This window comes from Colius striatus, chromosome 1 (assembly GCF_028858725.1).
Source record: "Colius striatus isolate bColStr4 chromosome 1, bColStr4.1.hap1, whole genome shotgun sequence".
NCBI lineage: Eukaryota > Metazoa > Chordata > Aves > Coliiformes > Coliidae > Colius > Colius striatus.
In genome coordinates this window covers 124539215-124563910 of record NC_084759.1, presented here as the reverse complement: position 1 = coordinate 124563910, position 24696 = coordinate 124539215, and the positions used below count along the sequence as shown (strand labels likewise).

At 50.6% G+C, this 24696-nt stretch overlaps 2 protein-coding genes across 3 annotated transcripts; both read right to left on the bottom strand.

Moving 5' to 3' along the window:
• Positions 1–4500: 4500 nt before the first annotated feature.
• Positions 4501–7478, bottom strand: TPI1 (triosephosphate isomerase 1). The gene is made up of 7 exons (XM_061988774.1): positions 7284–7478; positions 6293–6416; positions 6123–6207; positions 5859–5991; positions 5530–5615; positions 5274–5361; positions 4501–5071 (listed from the first exon to the last, which is right to left on the bottom strand). The coding sequence occupies exons 1-7, from the start codon at positions 7393–7395 to the stop codon at positions 4953–4955; spliced, it is 747 nt and encodes a 248-aa protein (XP_061844758.1). The 5' UTR covers positions 7396–7478; the 3' UTR covers positions 4501–4952.
• A 624-nt stretch (positions 7479–8102) lies between these two features.
• USP5 (ubiquitin specific peptidase 5) lies at positions 8103–24594 on the bottom strand. Of its 2 annotated transcripts, none has more exons than XM_062006109.1 (20): positions 24461–24594; positions 22887–23012; positions 22536–22602; positions 19547–19680; positions 19086–19231; positions 18624–18808; positions 17358–17452; positions 16490–16683; positions 16263–16334; positions 14890–14971; positions 13979–14104; positions 13394–13547; positions 12828–13002; positions 11522–11610; positions 10330–10521; positions 9647–9790; positions 9342–9487; positions 9102–9255; positions 8405–8489; positions 8103–8237 (listed from the first exon to the last, which is right to left on the bottom strand). In XM_062006109.1, the coding sequence occupies exons 1-20, from the start codon at positions 24566–24568 to the stop codon at positions 8144–8146; spliced, it is 2568 nt and encodes an 855-aa protein (XP_061862093.1). In that variant the 5' UTR covers positions 24569–24594; the 3' UTR covers positions 8103–8143. The 2 variants fall into 2 exon arrangements, with proteins under 2 accessions (XP_061862093.1, XP_061862104.1); XM_062006120.1 differs by having other exon boundaries at positions 10399–10521.
• Positions 24595–24696: the final 102 nt, after the last annotated feature.

Here is a 24696-nt window from a genome sequence, read left to right as displayed (position 1 = left end):
GCTGCCAGAGTTTTGTGGTTAATGCCAAAGTCCAAAAGCCTGCCTCCTTTCCCTGCAGTGCACTTTGCTCTGTCACAACCCCCATGTAACACTAGTGTTAGATAAGCTGGTCTAAGCTGAGCAGGACGTGCAGACAGCCGTTAGACGTGAGCCTCTTGCTCTTGTAGCATGTGTGCCAGCTATCACCCTGCTGCTAAGCACTGCTCCATGCTTAGGGCTGCTGACAAGCTGCCACCCATGTCCCTTGCCTCATCCCACTTGACTCCCTGGCACTAAATTCTCCTGTTCTACACTCACCCCATCTGAATTCACTCCCTGGTCATTGACCTGTGTATGATATAGTTTTCCAGTTTTCCTTGCAAAAAAAACCCCAACTCGCTACACAAAAAGCACTCCAGCTTCTCTTGCCTTTGCTTTCCAAGGCTTTAAAGAGCCCTTCAGCAAATTGGTGCTGGAGGAAAAGCAACAACACGCTTTACTTCCCCTCGTCCCTTTATGTTGAAGAAAGGATGGGTAGAAGTCACGTGTGCCTCTCTGCACATGTTCTATATGGTCTTCAACAGGAATATATGGCTTGATTTCCTTGTTCCTAGATAACCAAAGAACTTATAAGAAACAAGAGGAATTATACATGAAAACTCAAGTCTTTAAAACAGACAAATTTTATTTCTGAGCACCAAACACAAGAACGTGGACCTACTGGCGCGGGTCCAGAGGAGGGCCATGAAGATGATCAGAGGGCTGGAACACCTCTGTTATGAAAGCAAGCTGAGAGAATTGGGGTTTTTTGGTCTGGAAAAGAGAAGGCTCCAGGGAGACCTTAGAGCAGCCTTCCAGTACTTAAATGGGCCCATGAGAAAGCTGGGGAGGGACTTTTTACCAGGACATGTAGTGACAGGACAAGGAGTAATGGCTTCAAGCTGAAAGAAGGTAGATTTAGAATAGATATTAAGAAGTTCTTCCCTGTGAGGGTGGTGAGACACTGGCATAAGTTGCCCAGAGGAGCTGTGAGTGTTCCATCTCTGGAAGTGTTCAAGGTCAGGTTGGATAAGACTTTGAGCAATCTGTCTAGTGGCAGATGTCTTTGACCGTGGCAGGGGAATTGGAACTAGACAATCTTTAAGGTCCCTTCCAATTAAAATAATTCTATGATTTATGTTATATAAACCTATATATGTAAAAAAAAAAATCCCAAACAAAACTATACTGATCATTAAGAAGGTTATGTGCTAAAAGCTGGTCTGCACACCCCCAAAAAAATACAGGGAGATGATGGCAGGAGAGGGGCCCCCAAGGCCCATCCCGGGAGCTCTAAGCCCACCAAAATCCTATGTCTAGGAGCACAGGGGCATGATGGCAGGCAGGAACCCAATTAAGAACTCGAGGGGGAAGGGACAGCCTGTCCAGGCACCTCCCAGGGCTGTCTGGGAGCCTCAGTCTCAGAGGACCTCAAGGGCTGAGGGAGGCCCAGCATTCAGAGGTGCGGGACACAGGATGGGATGTGGGGGAAGAGTGTTTGGGGATTGCACAGGACTCCTCAGGGGATGTTAGGGAAGGAACCAAACAAAGAAAGGTGAGGGTTGAGGTGATGTGTGGAGGATCAAGCATGGGAGAACAGAGGACCAGCAACAGAAAGGACCAGTCACATGTGAATGGCAACAGTTTGTGTGAAGGATTGTATGTGCACAATCAGTCCTTTATATCACATAGCTGAGATTTCAGAGTCCCGATGCACTTATTTGCAGTTCACTGAGTACCTGACACAATCTGGATTCTCTCAGCCTCAAGTAGCAGCTTTGAGAGATGCCCCTGCTTAAGGGATCCTGGGGTGCAGCCTGCTGCCATGCAGGAGGGCTCAAGGGGCCCACTCGAGGGCTGTCCACTATATATGGAGTGAGATGATTGACTTCTAGTCATATTTGCATACCAGCCATGTTTTGGTTGGCACATGCTCAACTTAGGCCCCAGCTGTTGAGCAAGATGTATAGGCCTTATTGATTGTGGTTACCTGTCCCACCAGAGTCCAACTTAACCCAGCTGCAGCCATCATGACCACACACACCATCACAGGCCTGTCATCTCATTAAACTCCTTTCACGCTTTTCCCTGGGCAAGAAACTCTCATCACCACATGCAGGAGTGTGGGGAGCCTGTGTGCCAGTGTCTGGGCTGGGGCTCAGGGCCCATGTGTCCATGGGAGCAAACATGTGGGCAAGTGTATGACTGGCAGCGAGGGTACAGCTGGACCTGCTAGAGATGGGCTTGGGGCCCAGAGAGGACAGAGATGGCTGCCAGGGGACATGGGGAGTCGCATCCAGCTGCAGAAGAGGCTGGAGGACCTGAGGGTGAGAATGCCACAGAGGAGTTGGAAGCTGGGGGACTGGAGAGATTGGGATTGAGGAGCAGTTGCAGGGCAGACTGAGCCCAGCTGCTGGAGAGAGCCACGCTGCACATGTGTATATGTGTGTGTTTATATACATACACATACATGTATGCTCACTAGCACACCTCCATCCTGCTCCGCCATGGACAGTGGCAGGATGAGGCCACTGATGCTGTGCTCATGTGAGTGCTTGTGTGTCTGGCTGTGTAATCTATGTGGCCATCTGCATATATATATTTAAGTGGTGCATATGTGTTTGTGCCTACTGGGAATACAAACTGAGCCTGCCTACTGTCTGGGGCTGAGAACACAGCTTCAGCAGCCTCTCTTGGGCTGTCACATCTAGCACAATGCATTCTTCCCAAGAGCAACCTGTTTAAGATCCAACCACTACAATTTGCACTGAGGATCTGGCAGTATTCCCACTCCACAGAGCTGTGGTTCTGCCAGAAAGCAGACAAAATGAAGAAAAACAATATCTGGGATTCCTGCTGATGCAGAGGTTATTTTCCATGAGTTTATTCCTCATTAAATGAATGCTTTTGTGCCTCAGTATTTTCCTCAAAGACCAATGCTCAGCTCCCATCTGTTTTTTTCCTATGTAGGTCATTCTCCTGGGCTCTTGCCTAGCTCTGTGGGCAGGGCTGGGCAGGACTGGAAACCCACAGTGGAGCTGGGCTGCAGCCTGTGGCCAATCCCTGTCAACCATCCTGCCTACCCAACTGCCTGCCAGCAGCCTTAGGCACAGTACAGTGTCCCTCACAAGCCATCACTGTTCTGGCCATTCTGACCCCAGTGTCCTGAAGGCACCAAACTACAGCCATGCCCCAGCAGCCTCTCAGAAGCACTTACTCTGGCTGTAGAAACCAGAGTTTGCAGTGTTGCTGGTTTTTTTGTTTTGCCTTTGAAGCATCTTCCCTCCCACACATCAAGAGCCAGCTCCCTGCTGCAGCCAGACTATTTCTTCTTGGGCTCTTCTCCCACCCTTACCTGTTTGATGGGCTTGCTTCCATCGTGAGATTCCTAGCAGTCCTCCATCACCCCATGCTTTGTAACAGTGGTTACCTCACTGCTGGTCTCAGCATCCCTTCAGGAACCCCTTCAGCAGTACATTAGCAGAATAGGAGGACCCACAGCATTAATGGATTTCCTAAGGTTTTCTCCTCCTTGGTCCCCCACCTCCTGTCTTTCATCCCTTAGGTGAGGCTGGCACAGCAAGACACTGACAGCTGGAGCACCAGGCCATCCCTGCAAAGGCTGTGGACCAGAAATATGAGATAGGAGAGGATCTCTCAGCTGTGCATTAGCAGACCAAGTGCCCCTTTGTGTAAGCAGAACACTGCCCACGGGCTCCTGAAGATATACTGCCTGACAGATAAGGTCCTTCTTGCCAGGCCCTTCCTTTTTGATTACCCTTAGCACTACCTAAAAATCTCCTAGCTAGTGCAGAAGCTGAGAGTTATGTCCTGGTTTTGGCTGGGGTAAAGCTATTTTTCTTCCCAGTAGCAAGTACAGGGCCATGTTTTGGATTTAGTGTGAAAATAACATTGATAGCAGCAACCAAAATGTCCCTGTGTTAAGTGGTGCTTATCTTGAGTCAAGGCTCAGTTTCCCACGCTTTGCCAGTGAGAGGGTACCCCAGAATTTGTGAGGGAGCAAGGTCAGGACAGTTGACCCCAACTACCCAACGGGCTAGTAGCCAAAAACCTTCCCTGCACAAGGAGGGAGCTGTTCCACTCCAACATTTAATGAGCAGCAAAGTCAATTACCAGTCCTCAGAGGCCAAGAACAGGGATGAACACATTTCCAAGCCTGCCTGGGAAGGCCAGCTCACCTGCAGGACAGTCAAGTGCTCCACGAAGCTACTGGAACAGACACACACAAGTCACCAAGGGCCCAAAGAGGAGCTGCCATAGGAAAGCAGCAAGATGTTCAGGGCATGCTGCAGGTGAAACCCACCATAGCAAGATGCTACTGGGGCAATGGTGGACCCTAAGAAAAGCACCCACAAGGCCCACACCACTCTCTCTGCAACCAGCTGCCTTCATAAGCAGTAAACTGAACATTGCTTGTCCCCAGCTGCTTCTGAATAAGATCCATGACAAACCTTTGCTTTTAATGTTTTTTTTTTTCCATTTATTGTTCAGTAGGGGACACAGGTGAGGTCAGACATCTCACAAGGGTCTAAGCTGACAGGTTCCTTGCTGATGGAGCAGAAGGATGAAAGAGATTGTGGTTCCATTTTCCTTCCCCCAACACCAAGGGCCCCCCCTCCCTGCAGCGCTGCAGAGAAAGGGGGAGGCATTGACCGGGCTGACTGTGGGCTCTTACAGGTCAACAGAGGACTCTGCCGATTCAGAGAGGAGGCTGTCAAGACTCTGACAAGACAGGCTCCCACAAACAAGGCTCCAACATGGTGGTGGGGGTCAGCAGCAGAGCTAGAACAAGGACTGTGGAGGGGGAAAAACCTCAGAGGAGGCCTTTGTACTAAGACGTGTGCAATTAAAGGTCCCTTCTTGCTTCCATTTTTTTGCTCATAACCGCAAGGGACTGCTCCTCACAGGCTGCTTCAGTGTTTGGCATTGATAATATCCACAAACTCTGGCTTGAGAGAAGCTCCGCCAACAAGGAAGCCATCCACATCATGCTGAGAGGCCAGCTCCTTACAGTTGCTGCCAGTGACTGAACCTATGGAGGGAGCAGTATTTTAAGGTCAGATGTGGACTGCCCTGGCCAGAAAATGGAGGCCAGGGCAAAGGTAGGCCTTACCCTGCAGCTCTTGCAAGGTACTAGCCACCTCTTACTATGCAAACATTAAGACTCTCTCCCATTTGCCCAAGCAAGTTAGCAGGTGCTTCCTGCACTGGAAAGGGGCTTCAGACTCATTTACCTCCATAGATGATCCTAGTTGACTGAGCAACAGCATCAGACACGTGGCTTTTCAGCCACCCCCTCAGCTTCTCATGAACTTCCTGAGCCTGCCATGGAACAGAAAGAGAGATGAACCATTCTGCATACAATTCCCTTCCAAAGAGAAGGGACAATCTCTCTGAGAGAATCTTTAGTCTTTAGAGAGAATCTTCAAGATCTCTTGAGTGGGAAGGGTCAGTTGGCCATTTAGTCAGCCACCTCTCCCCTGCTCATACCTGTTGAGGAGTTGCAGTTTTACCAGTTCCAATAGCCCAAACTGGCTCATAGGCAAGAACCACTTTGCTCCAGTCCTTCACATTATCTGGGGAGGGAGAAGAAGGTACAAGGAAGCACAGCAACCCCATGCTGGGAAGGGTAAAAGCTGGGAAACCTCTATGCAGCCCTTTTAACAGGATCATATTAATACTGTGTGTGAACACTTACAGCAACACATCTGCAAGTCTTACAAAGGCCAGGAAGGCCACTAGGGCTTTCCAGTTAAGATCAGGATGGCTATTTCCCAAATATCCAAAGCAGAAATAAAATACTTGCTTTCCTCCCTTACCAGCAATGGCCTTGGTCTGTTCAAAAACCACCTTCTCTGTTATGCCAGCTTCTCTCTCATCCAGCTTCTCTCCAATGCAGGCAATGACTCCAAGGCCCTCAGCTAGAGCATGAGCCACCTTCTGCCCAATTAACTAGGAATGGAAGAGAAAGAAGGCAACCGATCAGTCAGACCTACTCCTGCAGTCACATTTTATCTGCTCTCCTCTCCAGCCTTTGCAGGCTCATGTAAACTGTACCATCTCTCCATTCCAGGGTCACCTACCTCATCTGACTCTCCAAAAACATGCCTTCGCTCCGAGTGGCCCAGGATCACCCACGCAGCTCCAATATCTTTGATCATTGCAGGGCTGGGGAGAAAGCAGACAACTTACACCTCTGGAGGAAAATCATGACCCAGAGGCACCCTGGCTTTACTCTCCTCTGTAGGCTCACCTGATCTCTCCTGTGAAGGCACCTTTTGGTACCTTGTAACAGTTCTGTGCTGCAACCCCAATCTTTGCATCAAGCTTTTGGCGGGCAAAGTCGAGGTAGATGGAAGGGGCTCCACAAACCACCTCTGGAAGGCAAAGAAGGCGGTTACCCTTGAGACAGGCAAAGGGCTGAAACTGTACCCAGCCACCAAGCCTGAAAGGTCATCCTCCTCTCCCCTCCCCCGCTCCCGGGAAGGCGCAGCTCTTGCTGACATTTGGGGGACCCTCAGCAGCAGGAATATCCCCACAATCTGATGACTCGACATTAGCAGGAAGTGAGCCCTTTCCAGGGGGCAGGCGGGTGAGCTCAGGCCGATGGCCACGTCCCCCCCAGATGCTCCACACGGATCCCTTGGAAAGGGCCCGGCTGTGAAACCGGGCAGAATCCCACCCTGCTGCCCAGGCCCGGCTGCATCGCGGGGGGAAGGGAGGAAAGGACAGCAGCGCCGGGCTGTAACCGGGGATGTAACCAGGTGCGGGGGCGAGGCAGGGGCACGGCCTCGCCGCCCTCGCGGGCACCGCAGCTCCGAGCGACCGCGACGGAAACACGGGAGCTCCGCTCCGCATCCCCGGAGCACACGGGGTGAGGTGGGGGCAAGGCCCAGAGAGAGGCGTGGGGCCCGGGGAGACGTGCCGCGTGGGTAGGGAGCATGGCAGCCGCGGGCCCGGGCCCCTTGCTCCCGCCGGGACTGGCGGAGGCAGAGATGAGGAGGGGGATAGAGGAGTGTCTCCTCCCGGGGAGCCGCGGCCCGGGGGACCCGCACGTGTCCGCGGGGCTGGCGGCCCCGGATCCGGTTTCTCGGGTATATTTAGCCCCGCCGCCGGGTTATATTTAGATTCCCGCCGCACTTTGACATTTGCCACCCCCCGCGCGGGCCCGAGCCCCAGCCCGAGCCCAGGCCCTTCCCCGCCGTGCGGCCGCGGACGTGCGCGACGTGCGGCCGCGCCCTCACCGGTGTCGGCGGAGAGCTTGGCGCCGTTCAGCGTATGGATGAGCTCGCCCAGGCTCTTCTTGTCGCCGTTCATCTTCCAGTTGCCCCCCACGAAGAACTTCCTGGGTGCCATGGCGGGAGCGGGCGGCCGGTCTCAGAGGAGACGCGAAGGTCAGCGGCGCGGCAGCGGCGGCGGCGGCAGGTCCCGGCGCTCGGCTTTATGCGGCGGCAGCGGCGCCGCCCCGCGCGGCGCTCCGGGGGCGGGCCCAGCCGCTGCACGCGCGCTCCCCACCCCCGCCACCGCGCGCGCCCCGGCCCCGGCGGCGCACAGCGAGGGCAGACAAGCAACAGCGGAGTACGTCGGGTTTATTTTGTCCCTCGTGTATTTTGGCATGTAAAGGGCACACAAAGAGGGGGGGGGGTGCTCGTGGCCTACCTTGCTACCCACCCCGCGCCTTTCCCGCAGGGCGGGCAGGACGAACCCCCCCCATACACAAGCCACAGGTACACACAAACCCCCTCCTCCCCTTTCAGACAGCAAGGAGGTGGCATCATCCCACCAAGCAGCAAAGCACGAGGGCCGTGTGTCACACGGGGGAGGGGGACAGTGAGGACATGTCCTATAGAAACAGATACTCCCACTCCCCCCCACCTCCCACCCCCCCCTACCCTGGACCAACATGTCCGCAGGGGCTCCAGCCCCTAGTCTATCAGTCACAGAACTCGTCTCCCCCTGTGTCTCCACGGAGAGGCTGTGAACGGACAAGTGGGGAAGGAGAGCAGGGGAGAGAAGGACCCTGCTCTCCTCCTCGCTGCCCCCACCCCCTTCCCCCCAAGCCTTCAGCCCACACTCCCCCCACCACACGCAGCAAGAGGATGTTCTAGCTGGGAATCCGCTGATAGAAGTAGATGTAGCCCAGGTCCTTGGGGGGCTTCTCTGAAGCACAGACTTTCTGGTCATTGTAAATCACCCACCTGCAAGAGGCAGGCAGAGAGTTCAGGGATGCCTTCTGTGTCTATGACAGCCTTGATTCCCCTCGCCTGCTCTCACCCCCAACCCCCCAAAGCATCTGAAGAAGCAGGGGAAGACAGTGATTTAAAGCTGTACCGCCGAGTCCCTGACACTGAAAAATCCCTCTCACCTGCCATCCTTCTTGATGTGACAAACATAGTGACCACACATAGTTGAAGTGCCCATGTGGCTGATGAAGGCAAACAGCTGATATTCTTGAAAAGGGAAGAGAGGAGCCATCAGAGAAAGAAAGACATCTTACCCCAAAACACCCTGTGCTAGGCCCTCTAGAAAAAAAAGATCTCTGCTGGGTAATAATTTAGAACTCCCATCAAACGTGAATCTGAGGAATTGGTCTGAAGAACAAATGTGCAGGGAAAAAGGAAATGGCCACTGCTGCTCAGCCTTCTTTCTCCCAGCTGTTTATGTGGCCATTGGGTGCCAGGTGGGCAACAGCAAACTCTTCCTCCCCGTGGCACTCAGCAGCCTCACAGCACTGACACTATTTCAGCACAGAGATGAGAGCCCGTTTTTTCAATGGGAGCTTTAAAAACAGAAAAGCCTCACAGGACGTCTGGGAAAAAGCAGCACTGCCCTTCCTGTCTCTCAGCTGATGAGAGCCTCTCTGCCTCTCATCCTTCCCACTTATCCCCAACCTGAAGAGTCTAGACCCTGCTTTGCCACCGCTCCCTGCTTCCACCTCAACAATCAGAATGGCTCTGTGGCAGCTGCTGCCACTGAAACCTGTGGCACTGCATGGATTAGGGAGGACAAAGCCTCATTGAGTTCACACCCCAAAATCCCCACTCCTACTGCTCGGAACTCACTTCCAGGCCCATCGCGCACTTTCGGACCCACAGGGACAGACTCCGAGACGGATTCGGCTGCCGAGCGTCCCTCCGAGATATCCATAGCAGCTTCTGTGTCAAGGTCATCAATGTGACTAAAGATCCAGTCCACGGCACGCTCCAGACTGTTGTTCTGGAAGGAAGAAGAGAAGACTGTGAAGGTGGGAACAGCTGTTCCTGAGAATATCCTTTCACTCTGCCATTGCCCGTGGCTCTCACCGTGGCTCTAAGCGCCTTCATCGCCTGGTCCCGGGAGAAGCCCATGGAGACAATGGTGGCCACACTGTCTTCTGAAGGAGGGTCTGGGCAGGCAATAGTTGACCCTGGTCCGCTGGATCCAGGGAGAATTAACGGGTTAGCAAAGTCTGCAGCAGAAAACAGAATCCAGCTCAGAGCAGTTGGATCTCTCCAAAAAAGGTACAGCCTGAGGTCCCAGCTACTTCAGTTTTCCCCTGCGGTACTGGGACAGGAAGTAGAACTGCCCAGATGCAGTACAGCTTCACCATGGCCATGTGGGCTCATACCTGGATCATCCATGTGTGACATGACCCAGTTCATGGCAGCCTCAACCCCACTGTTGCCCGTGTAATACACAGCTTTGCGGCAGGCGTCCATGGGAAAGCCCATCTCCACGAGCTGGATAATCACCGACTCGTCCAACATGGGTGCTGTGGGAAGAGAGAGGTGAGAGCCGCCCACTCCCGCCCATCCCTGCCTGCTCCCTTTTGTGCAGTGTCACACAGACACCCCCAGCCATCATCATCTGGCTTCGTTTCACTCAAGTTGTGTTGCTCTGCTCTTCTCATCCTTTGCTACCTTTCTTCATTGGAAGTGTGGTGCCCACGGAACAAAAGTATCCAACTCATGAACTTGGGAGCACCGCCTCTTCCCTGCCCTCAAAACCTGACCTCTCATTGCCTTTTGTCAAAGTAAAACACCTCTACGAGATAAATCTTGCATAAACCAGAGATCTGTCTCCTCTCACTGCACTCACTGGGCACACCACCTCCCCATCTCCCGTGGAACGGGAATCGACGAGCTCCCTTGCTTAACTCCCTTGTGTAACAGGCACGCAAGGGAGGCAGCGGCATTCGCCGAGAGAGGACAGGGAAAGTCTGAGCAGGTGGAAACCGCTAACACGGGAGACAAGACCAGGAGAGCAAGGAAATGAGTTAGGCATCAGGAAGAGAGGAGGAGAATCACTAACATGTCGGAGAGGAGAAGTGAGGGGAGCAGAAGGAGTCGTCGTCCTCGTTGCCATAGAACCCCAGGCTACCTTTGGGCTCGTCTGGTGTCACCAGTGGGGGTGCGATGTCTGGCATTTCTTCTTCTCCATCTTGCAGTCCCATTCCCTGCAGTGCAGAGATATCCAGCTCCTCTGGCATTTCGATGGACACATCTGCAAGATACAGTCTTGCTCAGCCTCCCCATAGGGGCAGAAGCAAAAAGACTAGTTTGGGAGATCTTAGAAGTGTAAGTCCGTGGGGATGTAATACACTACAGTCTGTAGCAACTTGAGGGGCAGTTAATTCCCTCTTTGCAGTAATGATCACATCATAGAATCATAAAATCAAGAATGGTAGGGGTTGGAAGGGACACCTTTAGAGATCATCCAGTCCAACCCTCCTGCTAAAGCAGGTCCACTTAGATCAGGTCACACAGGAACATGTCCAGGCAGGTTTTGAAAACCTCCAGAGAAGGAGACTCCACACCCTCCCTGGGCAGCCTGTGCCAGGGCTCCCTCACCTGAACAGGGAAATAGTTTTTTCTTATATTTAAATGGAACTTTTTGTGTTCCAGCTTCTTTCCATTTCTCCTTCTCCTTTTGCTAGATACAATAGAAAAAAGTGATGCCCCAACCTCTTGACACTCACCATTTATATACTTTTAAATATTAATGAGATCCCCCCTCAGTCTCCTCTTACCCAGACTAAACAGCCCCAGTTCCTGCAGCCTTTCCTCATAAGGAAGATGCTCCAGTCCCCTGATCATCTTGGTGGCCCTGTGCTGGACTCTCTCCAGAAGTTCTCTGTCCCTCTTGAGCTGGGGAGCCCAGAACTGGACACAGTACTCCAGATGAGGCCTCACCAGGGCAGAGTAGAGAGGGAGAAGAACCTCCCTCAACCTGCTGGCCACACTCTTGATGCATCCCACGATGCCATTGGCCTTCTTGGCCACGAGGGCACATTGCTGGCTCATGGTTAGTTTACTGTCAGACAGGACTCCCAGGTCTCTCTCTCCAGAAGGTCAATCCCCAGCCTGTACTGGTGCATGGGGCTGTTCCTCCTCAGATGCAGGACTCTGCACTTGTCCCTGTCCTCATGAGGTTCTTTTTGCCCAACTCTCAATACTCATATGTGAATCCCAATACCTATATGCTCTCTAGTTCTCATCCTTACCAAGCTTTTTGGGCACCCAGTCCAGTCCAAAAGTGAATTTCTTGATCTGGATCACCAGATAATCTGGGAAAGAGGCGAATCGTGTTGTTCTGAAAGAGACAAACAATACTTTCAAATAATTTGGCAGCAATGACTGAAGACACATAGTTGATTCAAGAAATCCCTGACTAGGGTGGAGGCATGTACTAAGGGGGAGTATACAGATCTGTGCAGCTCTCCTATGCTGAGCTTAAAGCTCCTCAAACACAGAACCATTTCTTAAGTGGATGCTCTGACAAGACAGAATGTGGCATTCACAAAATCTTGGGGGAAGAGAAAAACCAGTACATGTTCTCTACTCTCCAATCCTCTATTTTACAAGCCTCCTCAGATTGTAGTATTTAATTAAAAGTCTAACCCTTAAGGAAAGTAGAGGAAATAACATCTTTTATTAGACCACAGATACAGCTGCAGGAACTGACAGGCTTTTAAGCACAGGAGCACTTCTTCAGATAGGAAGCAGAAGCAGTGAATTTTAAACCAACTGACTTTGACTGAACCATATCTGAGAGAGAGGGTGTCTGGAATCTGTGAAACAGAGGGGAATGCTTGTGAAGGGAGAAGCAGTAATAAGAGAGACAGGTATTTATTACTGGGGTAAATTGCAACATGCATATGTATATGCATGCAGCAATTATTTTGCTAGTTAAAAGCAAACCAAAGTGTTACTTTTCAATGTGATCATGTTACTGTTAGTTTATATTACTGTCAGTAGCATCACAGCAAGAAGCTGCTCAAGTTTGTAATCTTCTAGCTACATCTTTCCACTGTTGCATGTGCTGCAGGAAGTTAGACAAATGAAACCTACTTTTTAAAGCCTGGCATTAAAGTAAGCATTCTTTAAAATAACTTCTGGGTCTGTTACACTCGGTGCCTTTGTCAAACTTTAATAGCTAAAAACCTCCTTTAAAGAAAATTTAGAGACTATGCAAGACTAGAGTTGCTGTAATGTCAGTACTGATTTTAAAGCTCAATTTTGCAATTTAGAATAAAAGCTGCCATTTCTCTGGACTATGATTGTATTTTCACAGCCCCTCAGCAACTGAAATCTGATGGTAAGGATTTCACTCGCACTGCTGTTCTGCCCATTGTAATCCTTTGGGGACAATCACTGGCAGACTGGTTCTCCCTCTGTTTCAGTGTTCCACAGGCCCAGAGCGTAGAGGACTTGTTAATGCTTCTTCCAAAAGCAGTTAAAAGAATTTCCCAAAGATGCAGCTATTGTCAGGTAGTCATAGCCCAGCTGGTAACTCACACACACACTCACTTGAGAGCCACAGACTTGGCCTGCAAGGCTGTGCTCCAGAAGTCATCCACCTGCTCTGGAGCTCCATAGGCCTCTAGGCAGGAGCTGAAAGGCACCTTGGCTCGCACCAGCTCAGGCAGGGGCTGCTTCTCCTCCTCTGCCTGACGCTTCTTCTCCTCATATTCCAGTAGTTCATCTACGGAAAAAAAAAGCAGAGGAGTCAAGGACCAACTCTAGCAGCCTACAAAGCAAATGGTATGAGCTACACCCAGAACAGACCTGTGGATACACAAGAAGGGAGCACAAAGTGCACCATTCTGGTACCACAGCCCTGATTTGCTGCTGAATCACAGCCTGGCTCACGACATCAGAGGGAAAGGTTCTAGAGGGACATTCCTGTGTCATACCACCTCTGAAGAAATCAGCCCAATCCCACAAAAGCAGGTGAAGGATCACCTTCAGGCTTCAGAGGTCGCAAGGCTTGTCTTTGAAGGAGTCCCTTCCTTCTTGTTTAAGGAGTTCTATAACAAAAGTACATTATCCAAACATAATGTTTGTTGCTGTCCTGGCCTTAGCATGTTACTGACCTTTGTTGAGTGCAGCATCCATGGGCACTGGCAGCTGCATGATATAGTCCACACGCTGGGTGTATTTCACCTTCTCCGTGGCCAGGCACTTCAGCTTCTCCTCCACCAGAAAGCGGAAGACCTCATTAGGGTTCTCCGAGCTGCGGCAGTTCCTCTGAAGGAGAGATCAGAAGGACAGATGTAACAGCAGAATGACAGAAGTAAATATCTGCAGTAGCAGCAGTTCCACATGGCTAAAGAATACTTTGGTATCTGCTCCAGAGGAAAAGGCAACACAGAGTGGACTAGAGCCAATATCTTCACCCCAGGAACCCATGTCATTCCTGCACCCAAAGACAACCATGTAAATCTCCAGTCGTGTCACTCCCAAAAGAGATTCCTCCAAGGAACCAGCCCTCAAAACACAGCCAAACATCTCCCCTTCTCTGCTCCTGCAGCTGGCAGCTGGCTCATTTCTTTGTGCTTTCTCTTTCTCTCTCTCTCTGCTCCAATTGGCAGCTTCTCACCTCCACTCATCACCTCCTCTTGTGGGGAGAAAACAAAGTCAGCCTTTCCCATCATTTGTCAGATGGACTCAACCATTACCTCCACCATGTTGATGAAGTGCAGAAAGAATTCCTGGGCGTCCTGCTGCCGGTTAGTGGAAAATTCTGGGTGCCCTTTTCCAATGAGGGACTTAAACATGCGTGGAGCAATGCCATTTTGCATACCCTGCAAATAAGAAAGTGGAAGAGTGTGGCCAGTAGGTCTAAGGGAGGTTCTTCTCCCTCTCTACTCTGCCCTGGTGAGGCCTTGTCTGGAGTCCTGTGTCCAGTTCTGGGCTCCCCAGCTCAAGAGGGACAAGGTAGTGCTGGAGAGAGTCCAGCACAGGGCCACCAAGATGATCAGGGGACTGGAGCATCTTCCTTATGAGGAAAGGCTGCGGGATCTTGGACTGTTCAGTCTGGAGGAGACTGAGGGGTGATCTTATTAACATTTATAAATATCTAAAGGGTGGGTGTCAGGAGGTTGGGACATCCCTCTTTTCTCTAGTATCTAGCAACAGGACAAGGGATAATGGGATGAAGCTGGAACACAAAAAGTTCCACTTAAACATAAGAAAAAACTATTTCACTGTGAGGTTGAGGGAGCCCTGGCACAGGCTGCCCAGAGGGGTTGTGGAGTCTCCTTCCTTGGAGGTCTTCAAGACCTGCCTGGACGTGTTCCTATGTGACCTGATCTAGGTGAACCTACTTCTGCAGGGGGGTTGGACTAGATGATCTAGAAGGTCCCTTCCAAACCCTACCATTCTATGAGTCTATCATTAGGAAGGTGTCATGGTCTGCTGAGCATGTCCTGGCATGTAGCACTCTACTCTTAGCTGTGCCTTTCTTCAGGTGACAGGGCCTTGGAACGAGCCTCGGGACATATCTTCAGAAAGGGTTCTCTTTTCTGTGTAACACACACAATACCTCATGCAACACACACATCACGAGGATGCTGTATCCAAGTCTCACCTTCTGATCAGGCTGCTGCTCCCCGTCAGCAGAAGCTGGCTTTGAATACTCCCCAGAAAGCAGTCCATGACCTAGTTTGGCTCTGCAATGATGAAGAAGTCACTGTTAGCATCAAAATAGTTTCTTCAAGCCCACATACTCCAGGAGCCACATCAACCCATCCAGCTTTAACACTGCCATGGACTGCGTGTCTTGCAGAGATTAGTTCTCTCTGTTGCACCAGCCAACATCATCTTATCTTGGCCTGGTCTCTGGTGCCTTGAGACATAATTGGTTTGAAAGTTACTAGGACTTCTGGGCACCAATCTCAATCATTGTTTGCAGACTGGGTAGAAGATAAAGGAACAGCTTCCTTTTCTGTGCAGAAGGGCAGCTGGTGCTGAGCCATACAGCAGCTGCGCAGCAGCCAAACAGGCTGCAGTCTGACATGGGAGCATGGGTGTATCTGACTGTGCAGGAGACAACAGGGCAGAGTGAAATTGTCTGAGCCAAAAATAGCATTGCTGTGAGCAGTCTGATCACATTTTCGCAGGGGAAAGATTAAGCATTGCTGCATGAGGCACTTAACAGACAACAGCGGCGCTCAGTGATTTTCTCCACTGCTCAGGCTCTTCTGCTATTCCATTTCGTCACAGTCTTTCTCCATCACTGTTGGCATTTGTCTGCAACCAAACCCTACCAAATTCCCCCTTTCCTCAGGCAAAAACCTTGCTGTTTGTCTTAACTTAGTCCCCTCCTCAGTGAACACCTCACTCCAATCTGTCCAAATTTAGAACTCTCCCTTCCTGCTGCATTCCCTTCCACGAATGCCACCATCCATTCCTCCACCCCAAACCTCCATATCCTGTTTTGCTGCTTCAGAGAAGATGTACCAGAGAATTCATCTGTCTAAAATATAGAATCCTCTCAAATCTTGTGTTCCTTTTTCTGTGTATTCTCCCACTACTGCTTGCACAATGCTTCTTGCAGGAAGCCTCTTAAAGCATGTATAAATTATCCACTGAGAAGGAAGTTCCCCTAATGTGGGTACTTCTTTGCTCTTAGCGATTCCCCTCTGTCTCAGAGAGCACAAACAAAACAGGCCTGCCAGAAATCCCCCCGTGGTAACACGCGGTACTGCACTCCCCACATAATACATTTAAGTGCCTCTCACGAGCACCGAGGTGCACTCTGTCCTCCCCATCTAGGGCATTCAGCTGAACTTTCTTGGCTTACATCCCTATTGATCCCCGAGGGTCACTGTCTCTGGTGAGGGACACAGAAAGAGGGAGGTGAGGCTTGAGGGAGAAACCTGCAGCAAAGCACACTGTAGCAGCGCAGAGGGGACGCACCCAGGCAGCCTCAGCCTTCCTTCTCACCAAAATTCTACGTACACTTGTGTGCTGAAGTCCTGGGTAGGGTCCGAGGGTGCACTCTGGAATATCTTCTCCAGCTTGTCCACATACCTGTAAAGCAAAACGGAGCAATCTAAGGGACAGGAGGGTTCATCTAGTAAAGACATCAAGTTCTGAGCCTGGTCACTGTTAACAGAAGCTCCCAGCTCTGGAAGACCTTTGTACTGATCCCAGGCTAATAGAAAAGAGTGATAAGGCTCACTTACTTTCTCTGGAAGTCTGGGATACTGAACAGCACTTGCATTACAGAATTGAGGTAGCAACTGTTGCCCAAGTTGCGGATCCCAGTGTAGCCAGGCCCATAGAGGGGCTTAAGCTGCACACCAGACTCCTGGATGAGCTCCCACTCCCCAATGCGCTGGTTCATGTCTATTTCCAGTTCTGTCATTGTCTTATCTGTCTGTGGAGGGAAAGAACAGGAAAAAAACCCTCAAAGAAGATTCAAGAGAACACCAGAGGTGCGAAACATGCAATGCTGTAGAGAAACACCGAGTTGAATCCATTCTGGTTTATTACATCAGAAGAGGGGGAAAGATAAAAATCATTTTCAAATACCTGAATACCTGGGACAGAAAGAGGAATGATAAGAAACATGAGAAATCTGAATGGATTGGAATGCAATATAAATGTAAATGGTCAAGGAAATCACACACTAACACACAATTTAGGGAATAAAACTCAGGACCCTGCTCTCACTCTTGGCCCTTGCAGACATCCCCCCTTTGTGGTCCTCCCTCTTCAGAGGCATCCATCCAAGCTCTCCTTCACTTCAGCTTTATTTATTCTGTGGCAGGGAGCAGAGGGTGCAGCTGGGGAGGGAAGTGTGCTTGGGAACCTCCCTGTCCATAGTACTGACACAGAAACCCAAGGAAATAAACCTGAGGGCCAGGAACGAAAGGCAAAAAAAGACAATGCAAGATGAAAGATGAGACGACTCTAAGCCTGAGAAAAAAACAGATAATTTCTTGACCAGGAATGGTCCTATATAGCCACAGAAAGCTGAAGACCAGATAAGACACCCCAAAGTTGCTTCTCTCCAACTCCAGGCCTATGGAGGACCATCCTCCCTCTCACCTTCTGCATCTTGAGCATGTCAATCCCAAAGTGAGCAAGGTGTTCTGCCAGATTGGGATCCAAAACCATGTCATCCTCGTCATAGGAGTAGACATCTATGCAGGAACAGAGAAAAAGGAGACTTAGAAACAACTCTGCAATTAATTGAGGTAGATGCATGTCTCAAGTGCAGCATAGGGGTTATTGTGCCATAGAATCATAAAATCAAGAATGGTAGGGTTGGAAGGGACCTTTAGAGATTATCTAGTCCAACCCCCCTGCAGAAGCAGCTTCACCTAGATCAGGTCACATAGGAACATGTCCAGGCAGGTCTTGAAGACCTCCAAGGAAGGAGATTCCATAACCCCTCCCTGGGCAGCCTGTGCCAGGGCTCCCTCACCTGAACACTGAAATAGTTTTTTCTTATGTTTAAGTGGAACTTTTTGTGTTCCAGCTTCATCCCATTACCCTTTGTCCTGTTGCTAGATACTATAGAAAAAAGGGATGTCCCAACCTCCTGACACACACCTTTTAGATATTTATTAATGTTAATAAGATCTCCCCTCAGTCTCCTCTTCTCCAGACTAAACAGCCCCAGTTCCTGCAGCCTTTCCTCATAAGGAAGATGCTCAAGTCCCCTGATCATTTTGGTGGCCCTGCACTGGACTCTCTCCAGCACTTCCCTGTCCCTCTTGAGCTGGGAAGCCCAGAACTGGACACAGGACTCCAGACAAGGCCTCACCAGGGCAGAGTAGAGAGGGAGAAGAACCTCCCTTAGACCTGCTGGCCACACTCTTCTTGATGCATCCCAGGATGCCATTGGCCTTCTTGGCCACAAGGGCACGTTATTGGCTCAGGGTTAGTTTATTATCAACCAGGACTCTCAGGTCTCTCTCTGCAGAGCTGCTCTTCAGCAGTTCGACCCCTAGCCTGTACTGGTGCATGGGGTTCCCATATACTCTCTACTCAGGCTTTGCACAGGAAAGTTTCTTATAAACATCTCACTACAGAAAATAGGATGTCAACCTGTGTAACTATTCTAAATCCCTCCAAATTACAAGATGGAGGAGAAGGAAGGCAAGGTGTTACCAGCTACTTGTTTGCCTGCCACAAACAACAGGTCAGAGTAGGAAAGCTCACTATAGGATGACACTAAACATTCAAAGTCATAAGGTGAGCAACACTAGCCTAATTCCTGGAAATCCTCCTGGACTTCCCTTGTTAGAGACCACAGTCGACCCAACTTGTACCTGGCAGCCACAACCCTCACGGGATCCCCCTTCTCACCGGCACCATCAGGAGTAATTGTTCCCAGTTTCACAGCCAGCGGGTAGCCAGTTTCCCGGTAGTGCTCAACCGCGTGGTTGTTGCCACCACTGCCATCAAAATAGCGGCGTCCACAGAGGATGGCGCCGTCAGTCATGTTCAACCACAGGTTCTCCCTCATGTCACACTTGCTGCACTTCCAGCCACTATGGACAAGGAAGAATAAAAAGAGATTAGGGTTTTACCTCCCAAGCTCCCTCCATTACTACCTGCTGACCATAGTACGAGCAATTGCATTCCTTTTTTACATCACGACACCGAGCAACCTGAACTACCTGTTTGCCACTTCCCCTGAATTTACTGTGACAAGGCACACTCAAGAGACACACAAAAGAAGTCTCATCTGCTGCTGCAGGCCAGGACGGAAGGTGGTGAGGGGGGTGGGAATCAGGGCAATACTGCTAGCATCAGTGCTATGCTCACCACGGTGGGATGCGGACATCATTCTGAAGCTGCTGCAGGGAAAAAGCGTGTTTGGACACACGCCGAACCTCCCCATCCCAAGCCTGCACCTCCTGCTTCCGTGAGGCTGAATCTGCTGTTAGGATGGCCTCCACTGCACTGGCAATCTGCAATTAGGACAGCAGGGAAAAAAAAAAAAAGATAAAAATGAAATGCACAAGGAAAGAAGCTTCCAGTGCCACAACACACATTTAGGCTCAGAACGACATATCAGTTGTGCTAGGGCAGCATTTGGGAGCCTCAGTCACAAGCCAGGGCTCTGTAACATAAAGTACTGCACAACAGTAGAACAAATCTGCCCACTCCAGGCTGAGATTTCCCAGCAGCTCTGCAGGATCCCTTTCACAGGGCAGTGGTTTCTTTTCTGTAATGGTGTGCTCCCTCCTTACCAACAGAAAACACAGCCCTCCACCCAAACATACCCTGTCTCTGACCATGTCTGGTAATCCCTCCAGCCCATCACGAGGAATATCCAAATGCTCTGGGAAAATGACTATTTTTACATCTTCGTCACACTCAAACTTCTCCTCTGTGATGTCAAATCCACCTTCTACACCTACAGGAAGAAAAAAACCACTGTGGTAACAGGTAAAACTAAATAACTACCAAGGCCTCTCTGCACATAGCTTACTAAAAATAAGGCACTATGACTAAGGCAAAGTTCCTGATCAACCATCCATTATCTTCCTTCAATTTCTGGATCCGCAAGTTTCTGCTAGAGATGTGGACTTTACAGAAGCAAATACAAGCCTAGTGACAATATGTTTACTTTTCCCATCTCTTTTGACAGATGCTTAGAAGGAACCTTCAGACTCTGACTACAACCAGAAAGAATACTTGCTCTAGAGAGACAGTTGCCAGAACACAGCCATGATAAAGCACTGCTCCCCAGCCTTCACAGTGTCTCCAAGAGGATGAGTAGAGACGTGCACAAAGAGATTATACTCTAGCCCTGTTCAAAGGTCTAGTCTACCCACATCTTTAAGGAGCCTTACTGCTTCTTGCCTCTTCCAGAAAGGACAGTGCAGAGTCCTGAACTTAAGCAAGGAGAACCAGGAGTTTCTCTGGGACCAGAACATCCAGAGTTACAGAAAAAGTCTTATGAAAGGTATAGTGCTCCTAGTTTCTCATGCCCACTTAGCTGTGCTTTCCAGAGGCTGCAACAAGAAAGGGAGTTCCATACATAAGAGGTTAATTATCAGCTGTCAAGTCATGATGGACGCTCAGCAAAAAGTTACACTTGCAGTGAAGACAACATTTTCTGATTTTTCTAGGTACTCAGGAAAGGAAACTTGGCCTTTCTTTTCTCCAAGCATTGGCACCTTACACCCCAGAAGGAAACAGGCAGAAGACATTGCATACTAGCAGCCTTAACCCAAAATGTTGGGGTTTTTTTGACTGAATTTCCTTTCCTTCTTTAAAAATGGCATGCTGTAACTGCAACAGGTCTCTGCAACAGACCTCTGATGATCTGTCACTGCAACAAATCTCTGGAGATAATATGATTTTTTTCTGTTTAATGCCTCAACCACAAGAATCCTCTGTGTGACACAGTTGTGATAACCATTTATCTAAAACATTGACAAAAACACTCAGTTCCCACAATATCCCCTGCAACTCCCCACTGAAATACCCACATTTTTTAGACTATGAAAAAATGCCACTGAAAACAGTCGCCAGTATCATGCAACAACATACCCAGAGAATCTTCTTCTCTGCCTCTTCAGCACACCCCAGAGAGATCTCCTGTCACCACTTCATAGAGTCAAGCAATAAATAATCCCTCAGGGAAATACACAATTCCTGAAGTCTAAACAAAGTAAACCAGGAGGTGAGCTCCCCTCGGGTGCTTATGTGAACCTTCCGAGGCTCCAGATAAGGAACGGGGTCTTCAGCCAGCAGACTGCCTTCTAGCCCTTTGCCCTGCCATGTATAGCCAATAGCTTGTTGCAAGGCATAGTGCCTCCCTCTCCACAGTTGCATCTAAGCACCACAAACTCTACAAGTTGTTTCACCAACATTGGTCAAAATTGGAAGCCAAGCACTAGAGATTTTTTTTATCCCCACGGAGGGGGAAGCTGAGGTACAGAGAGATCAAGGGCTACACTTTGAAGCCAATGACATTTTGCTCCTACATTTTTCTGGTGCTTTAAAAAAAGACCTATCATGTCACGATTAAACCACCACAGTTTAGCTAAAAAAGAGGAAAAAAGAAAATCCCATGGATTCAAGATCACTGCCTCACAGGGCTAATGCTTTCTTTTATTCTCTCACAGTCCATTCATGCCACTAAACTGTTATCACAGGCACGTATTTGCTGACCCAGTGTCAACACTGGTCTCAAGATCACTGTAGAACCGAGGATACAGAAATAACTGATAACGCAGACTGGGCCTCACCTCTCCAGAAGCAGCAAAATAATATAAATAAAAGTCCTGTCTGTCTGAAGAAACACGAATTCTAGTCTTAATTTTGCTAGAAGTGACCTTTGGGACTCCATTCATCTCACCACAAAAACAGGGAGCAGCTGAAAGTGTTAATGTTGGTGTTTGCGCTGTGGCAGCAGCAGAGTCACTGGGCGTCTGACACACAAAAGCCAGGGAAAAAGTGAGCAAAAACATGACTGGCACTGTCTGGGTTCTGGATTTCCCTCTAGTGGTCAGCTTCTATCAAGCCAAGAACCTGTTACTGCTAAAAAACATTCCCATCCTCTGCTTTACGGATCTCCATCATCGTTCAGGAATCACTAGCCACTACCGCTCCCAATAAGCAGCATCTTTGCTGACTGCAACGACAGCTTTCTCAGGCGATGGGAGAGAGTAATGGAACATCATCCCTGGTCTTCCAAAACTGGGTTGGTTTTTTTTCTATTTCAATATTCACATGTCTCCTCCACAACTAGCCTTGGCTGTCAGAGAACTACTGAACTCAGAACATTGATATAGCACTTACTGGTAATTTCTTCCCCACTATATAAATAAGAGTAGTTCAGTATCTGAGAAGTTTAAAAAGCAGTTTTTCTATCAGCAACTTCAAACTCACTTTTGTCAGGCTTACACATTTTCTTGAACTTCTTTCAGCCCCACATTGGACACATCCATATAAAGCAAGAGCCCCACACTGGTTATACCCACACCAAGCTGAGTCATGCATATGGAGGAGTCAAGAGAGGATGCAAAACACATTCACCTGCAGAAATGACGCAACTTTGAACACAGAACTACCATCTCAACTGTTTGGCGGAAACTACCCACCTAATACACGCTGGAAAACATGAAGTTTGGATTTGGTTGAGGATTCTAGCTACAACTCAGCTCAGAAGAGGAAAGGCAAGAGACAAATGCCATGAAGCCAGACAGCTACATGAGACTGGTTCAAAACAACAGATACAGTACACAAGTGGACTCTTACCAATAGCCAAGCGAGTTGGTTTCTTCCTTGGGGGGTCCCCAGCACTGGAGCTGGTGTCTTCTTCCTTCTATTTAGTTGAAAAGAAATAGGGAACTAGAGTTAAGGGGACAGGAAAGCTGGGGCAAGTCTGAAGAATTGAAATTAAGCTACTCTGAAAACAGAAAGGCCAGGCAGGAATTGTATGCGCAAGGCATCCAACAGAAGCTGAGCTGAAGAACTAGTGTACCTCAACTCGCCAAGCAAAACACTAGGTACATTGGAGGGCAGAAAATTCTGTATTGGCTTGAATACAGAGACATAGTCCAGCTCTCAATTTCAGAACAAGTTTGACTGTGTTTCTATTTTTTTTACCAGTTTACGTGTTCTTTTGAGGTGCAGGTAGACCCGGTGGCCTGTTTTCTGATAATGCTTTTCCACATACTGCTTCCCAAAGCCCAAGAACGTGTTCATGCAGATATACAAGCCGCCATCTGACTCCTGGAAGGAAAGAGAGAGAAAAACTGAAGGGAAGTGGTAGAGAATGCTATTCCAACTGCTAGGATAGGCTCCAGGAACTAGGAACACTACTCATTAAATAATGGCTCCAGCTCATTCCTACATACCAGCCACTTCATAGCTAGTCAGAAATATGATGGCAAGCCCCAGTCTGGCTGTCCCAGAAGAACAGGTACTCTTGTCAAGATGGTATCTTAAAAAGCCTACTTGCCTGCTCCTTTATAGTAGAATGCTACCGACTCAGGAAAGCCCGAGAGACATTCCTCCAAGGCTGACCTCGCAAAAGGTTGTTGGCACGCACAGTTCACAGGTCCAGAGCACGGTACAGTCGTTGTCATCAAAACTGTGCCACCTTGTCTGAAAGTGTAATTCCCAGAGCCACGGGGAACTTCGCCCAACTACCGCGTGAGGAAGGTTACTAGATCAAGGTTTAGTTTTGCTGCTGTGTTCAAAATCTCCTGTTTAGCTCCAGAGCAGATGCAGAATGGCTGCTCCTCAATCCCAAACCCTGCACACACCCCACTCATTCAGCAAATACCCTTTTTAAGCTGAAGAAATGAGGGGCTCAAATGCAAAGGCTAGAAAAGAGGGAAACCACCACAAAGTGTCCAGCTTGCTTCCCAGTTGGGACAGAAGCAGAGACTGCATGGAAGGGCATCACTGTGGGGCTTGGCGGGGGAAAAAGAACCATGGCTGCCCTAGGCTGCTTCCTCGAACCTTCCAGCCGCAGCCCATTTATTCTGGTGGGCTGGGGCACTGCCCGGATAGGGGCCTGCGGAGGAGGCCCACCGGGGCACGTAGCCCTCCCTCCGCCTGGGCCTCCCCAGGTCCGCCTAGCCCTGGCGGCAGTAGGGAGGGAGGAGCAGGGATGCCGGCGGGGTGGAGACGGCTGCAGAAGGGACCACTGCCATCTTAATGACACAGCACTGACTCGCCCCTCGCCTGCTGGGCCCCGCCACGCGCTGAGGCCGGCGGGGCTGCTCAGGCCCCGGCAGGTCGGGACCCTCGGGCCCGCCCCCCTATCCCGCCAAGGGCCGGGCTCGGGGCGCGCTCCGGCTCCCCGCAGGGCTACGAATCCTGGCAAGAGCCCACAGTGGAGGGAGGCACCGAAGGGCAGCCGCTCTCCGGATCCGTGGGCCGGGTCGGGCCGCCGCCGGACGGGGCGAACGATCTGCCCACGCCCGTCCCGGCCCCCGAACTACAGTCCCCAGCGCGCCGCGGCCGGGAGGGGCGCGCGCGGGGCACGCCGGGCGCTGTAGTCCCGCGGGCCCCGCGCTCCGCCCGGCTGCGGGCCGCTTGGGCCGCCGGGGAACCACAAACCCCATCGCGCCCCGCGCGGGCGGCGCCCCGGCGGGCGGAGGGGGGGCCGGAGCGGGCCGAGGCCGGGGGCGGCGCGGCAGCCGGGCGGGCCGGCCGCGGGGCGCGCTTACCGGCGTGTCAAAGGAAAAGGCGCACTCGTCCTTGTGGACCCGGTCGCCGGCCTTGGGCACCCGGATGGACGGCAACACCGAGAGCAGCGCCTCGCTCAGCTCCGCCATGACAGCGGCTCACTGCGGCACCGCCCACAGCCCCACCCCGGCCAACCGGAGCCCGGCGCCGTCAGGCGGGCGCCGGCCAATCCGGCGTCGCACGGGCGCGCCGGCAGCGAGGCTAGGGGCCGGGCCCG

What these genes read in the sequence shown, in the direction of transcription:
- TPI1 (XM_061988774.1), bottom strand. Translation starts at nt 7,395, where the DNA reads ATGGCACCCAGGAAGTTCTTCGTGGGGGGCAACTGGAAGATGAACGGC. An exon ending in TTTTTGGAGAGTCAGATGAG is followed by an intron (nt 5,992 to 6,122) that starts GTAGGTGACCCT and finishes TTCCATTCCTAG; the next exon opens with TTAATTGGGCAGAAGGTGGC. An exon ending in AACTAGGATCATCTATGGAG is followed by an intron (nt 5,072 to 5,273) that starts GTAAATGAGTCT and finishes CTCCCTCCATAG; the next exon opens with GTTCAGTCACTGGCAGCAAC.
- USP5 (XM_062006109.1), bottom strand. Translation starts at nt 24,568, where the DNA reads ATGGCGGAGCTGAGCGAGGCGCTGCTCTCGGTGTTGCCGTCCATCCGG. An exon ending in GCCAAGTCTGTGGCTCTCAA is followed by an intron (nt 11,611 to 12,827) that starts GTGAGTGTGTGT and finishes TGTCTCTTTCAG; the next exon opens with AACAACACGATTCGCCTCTT. An exon ending in GTCACACATGGATGATCCAG is followed by an intron (nt 9,488 to 9,646) that starts GTATGAGCCCAC and finishes TTTCTGCTGCAG; the next exon opens with ACTTTGCTAACCCGTTAATT.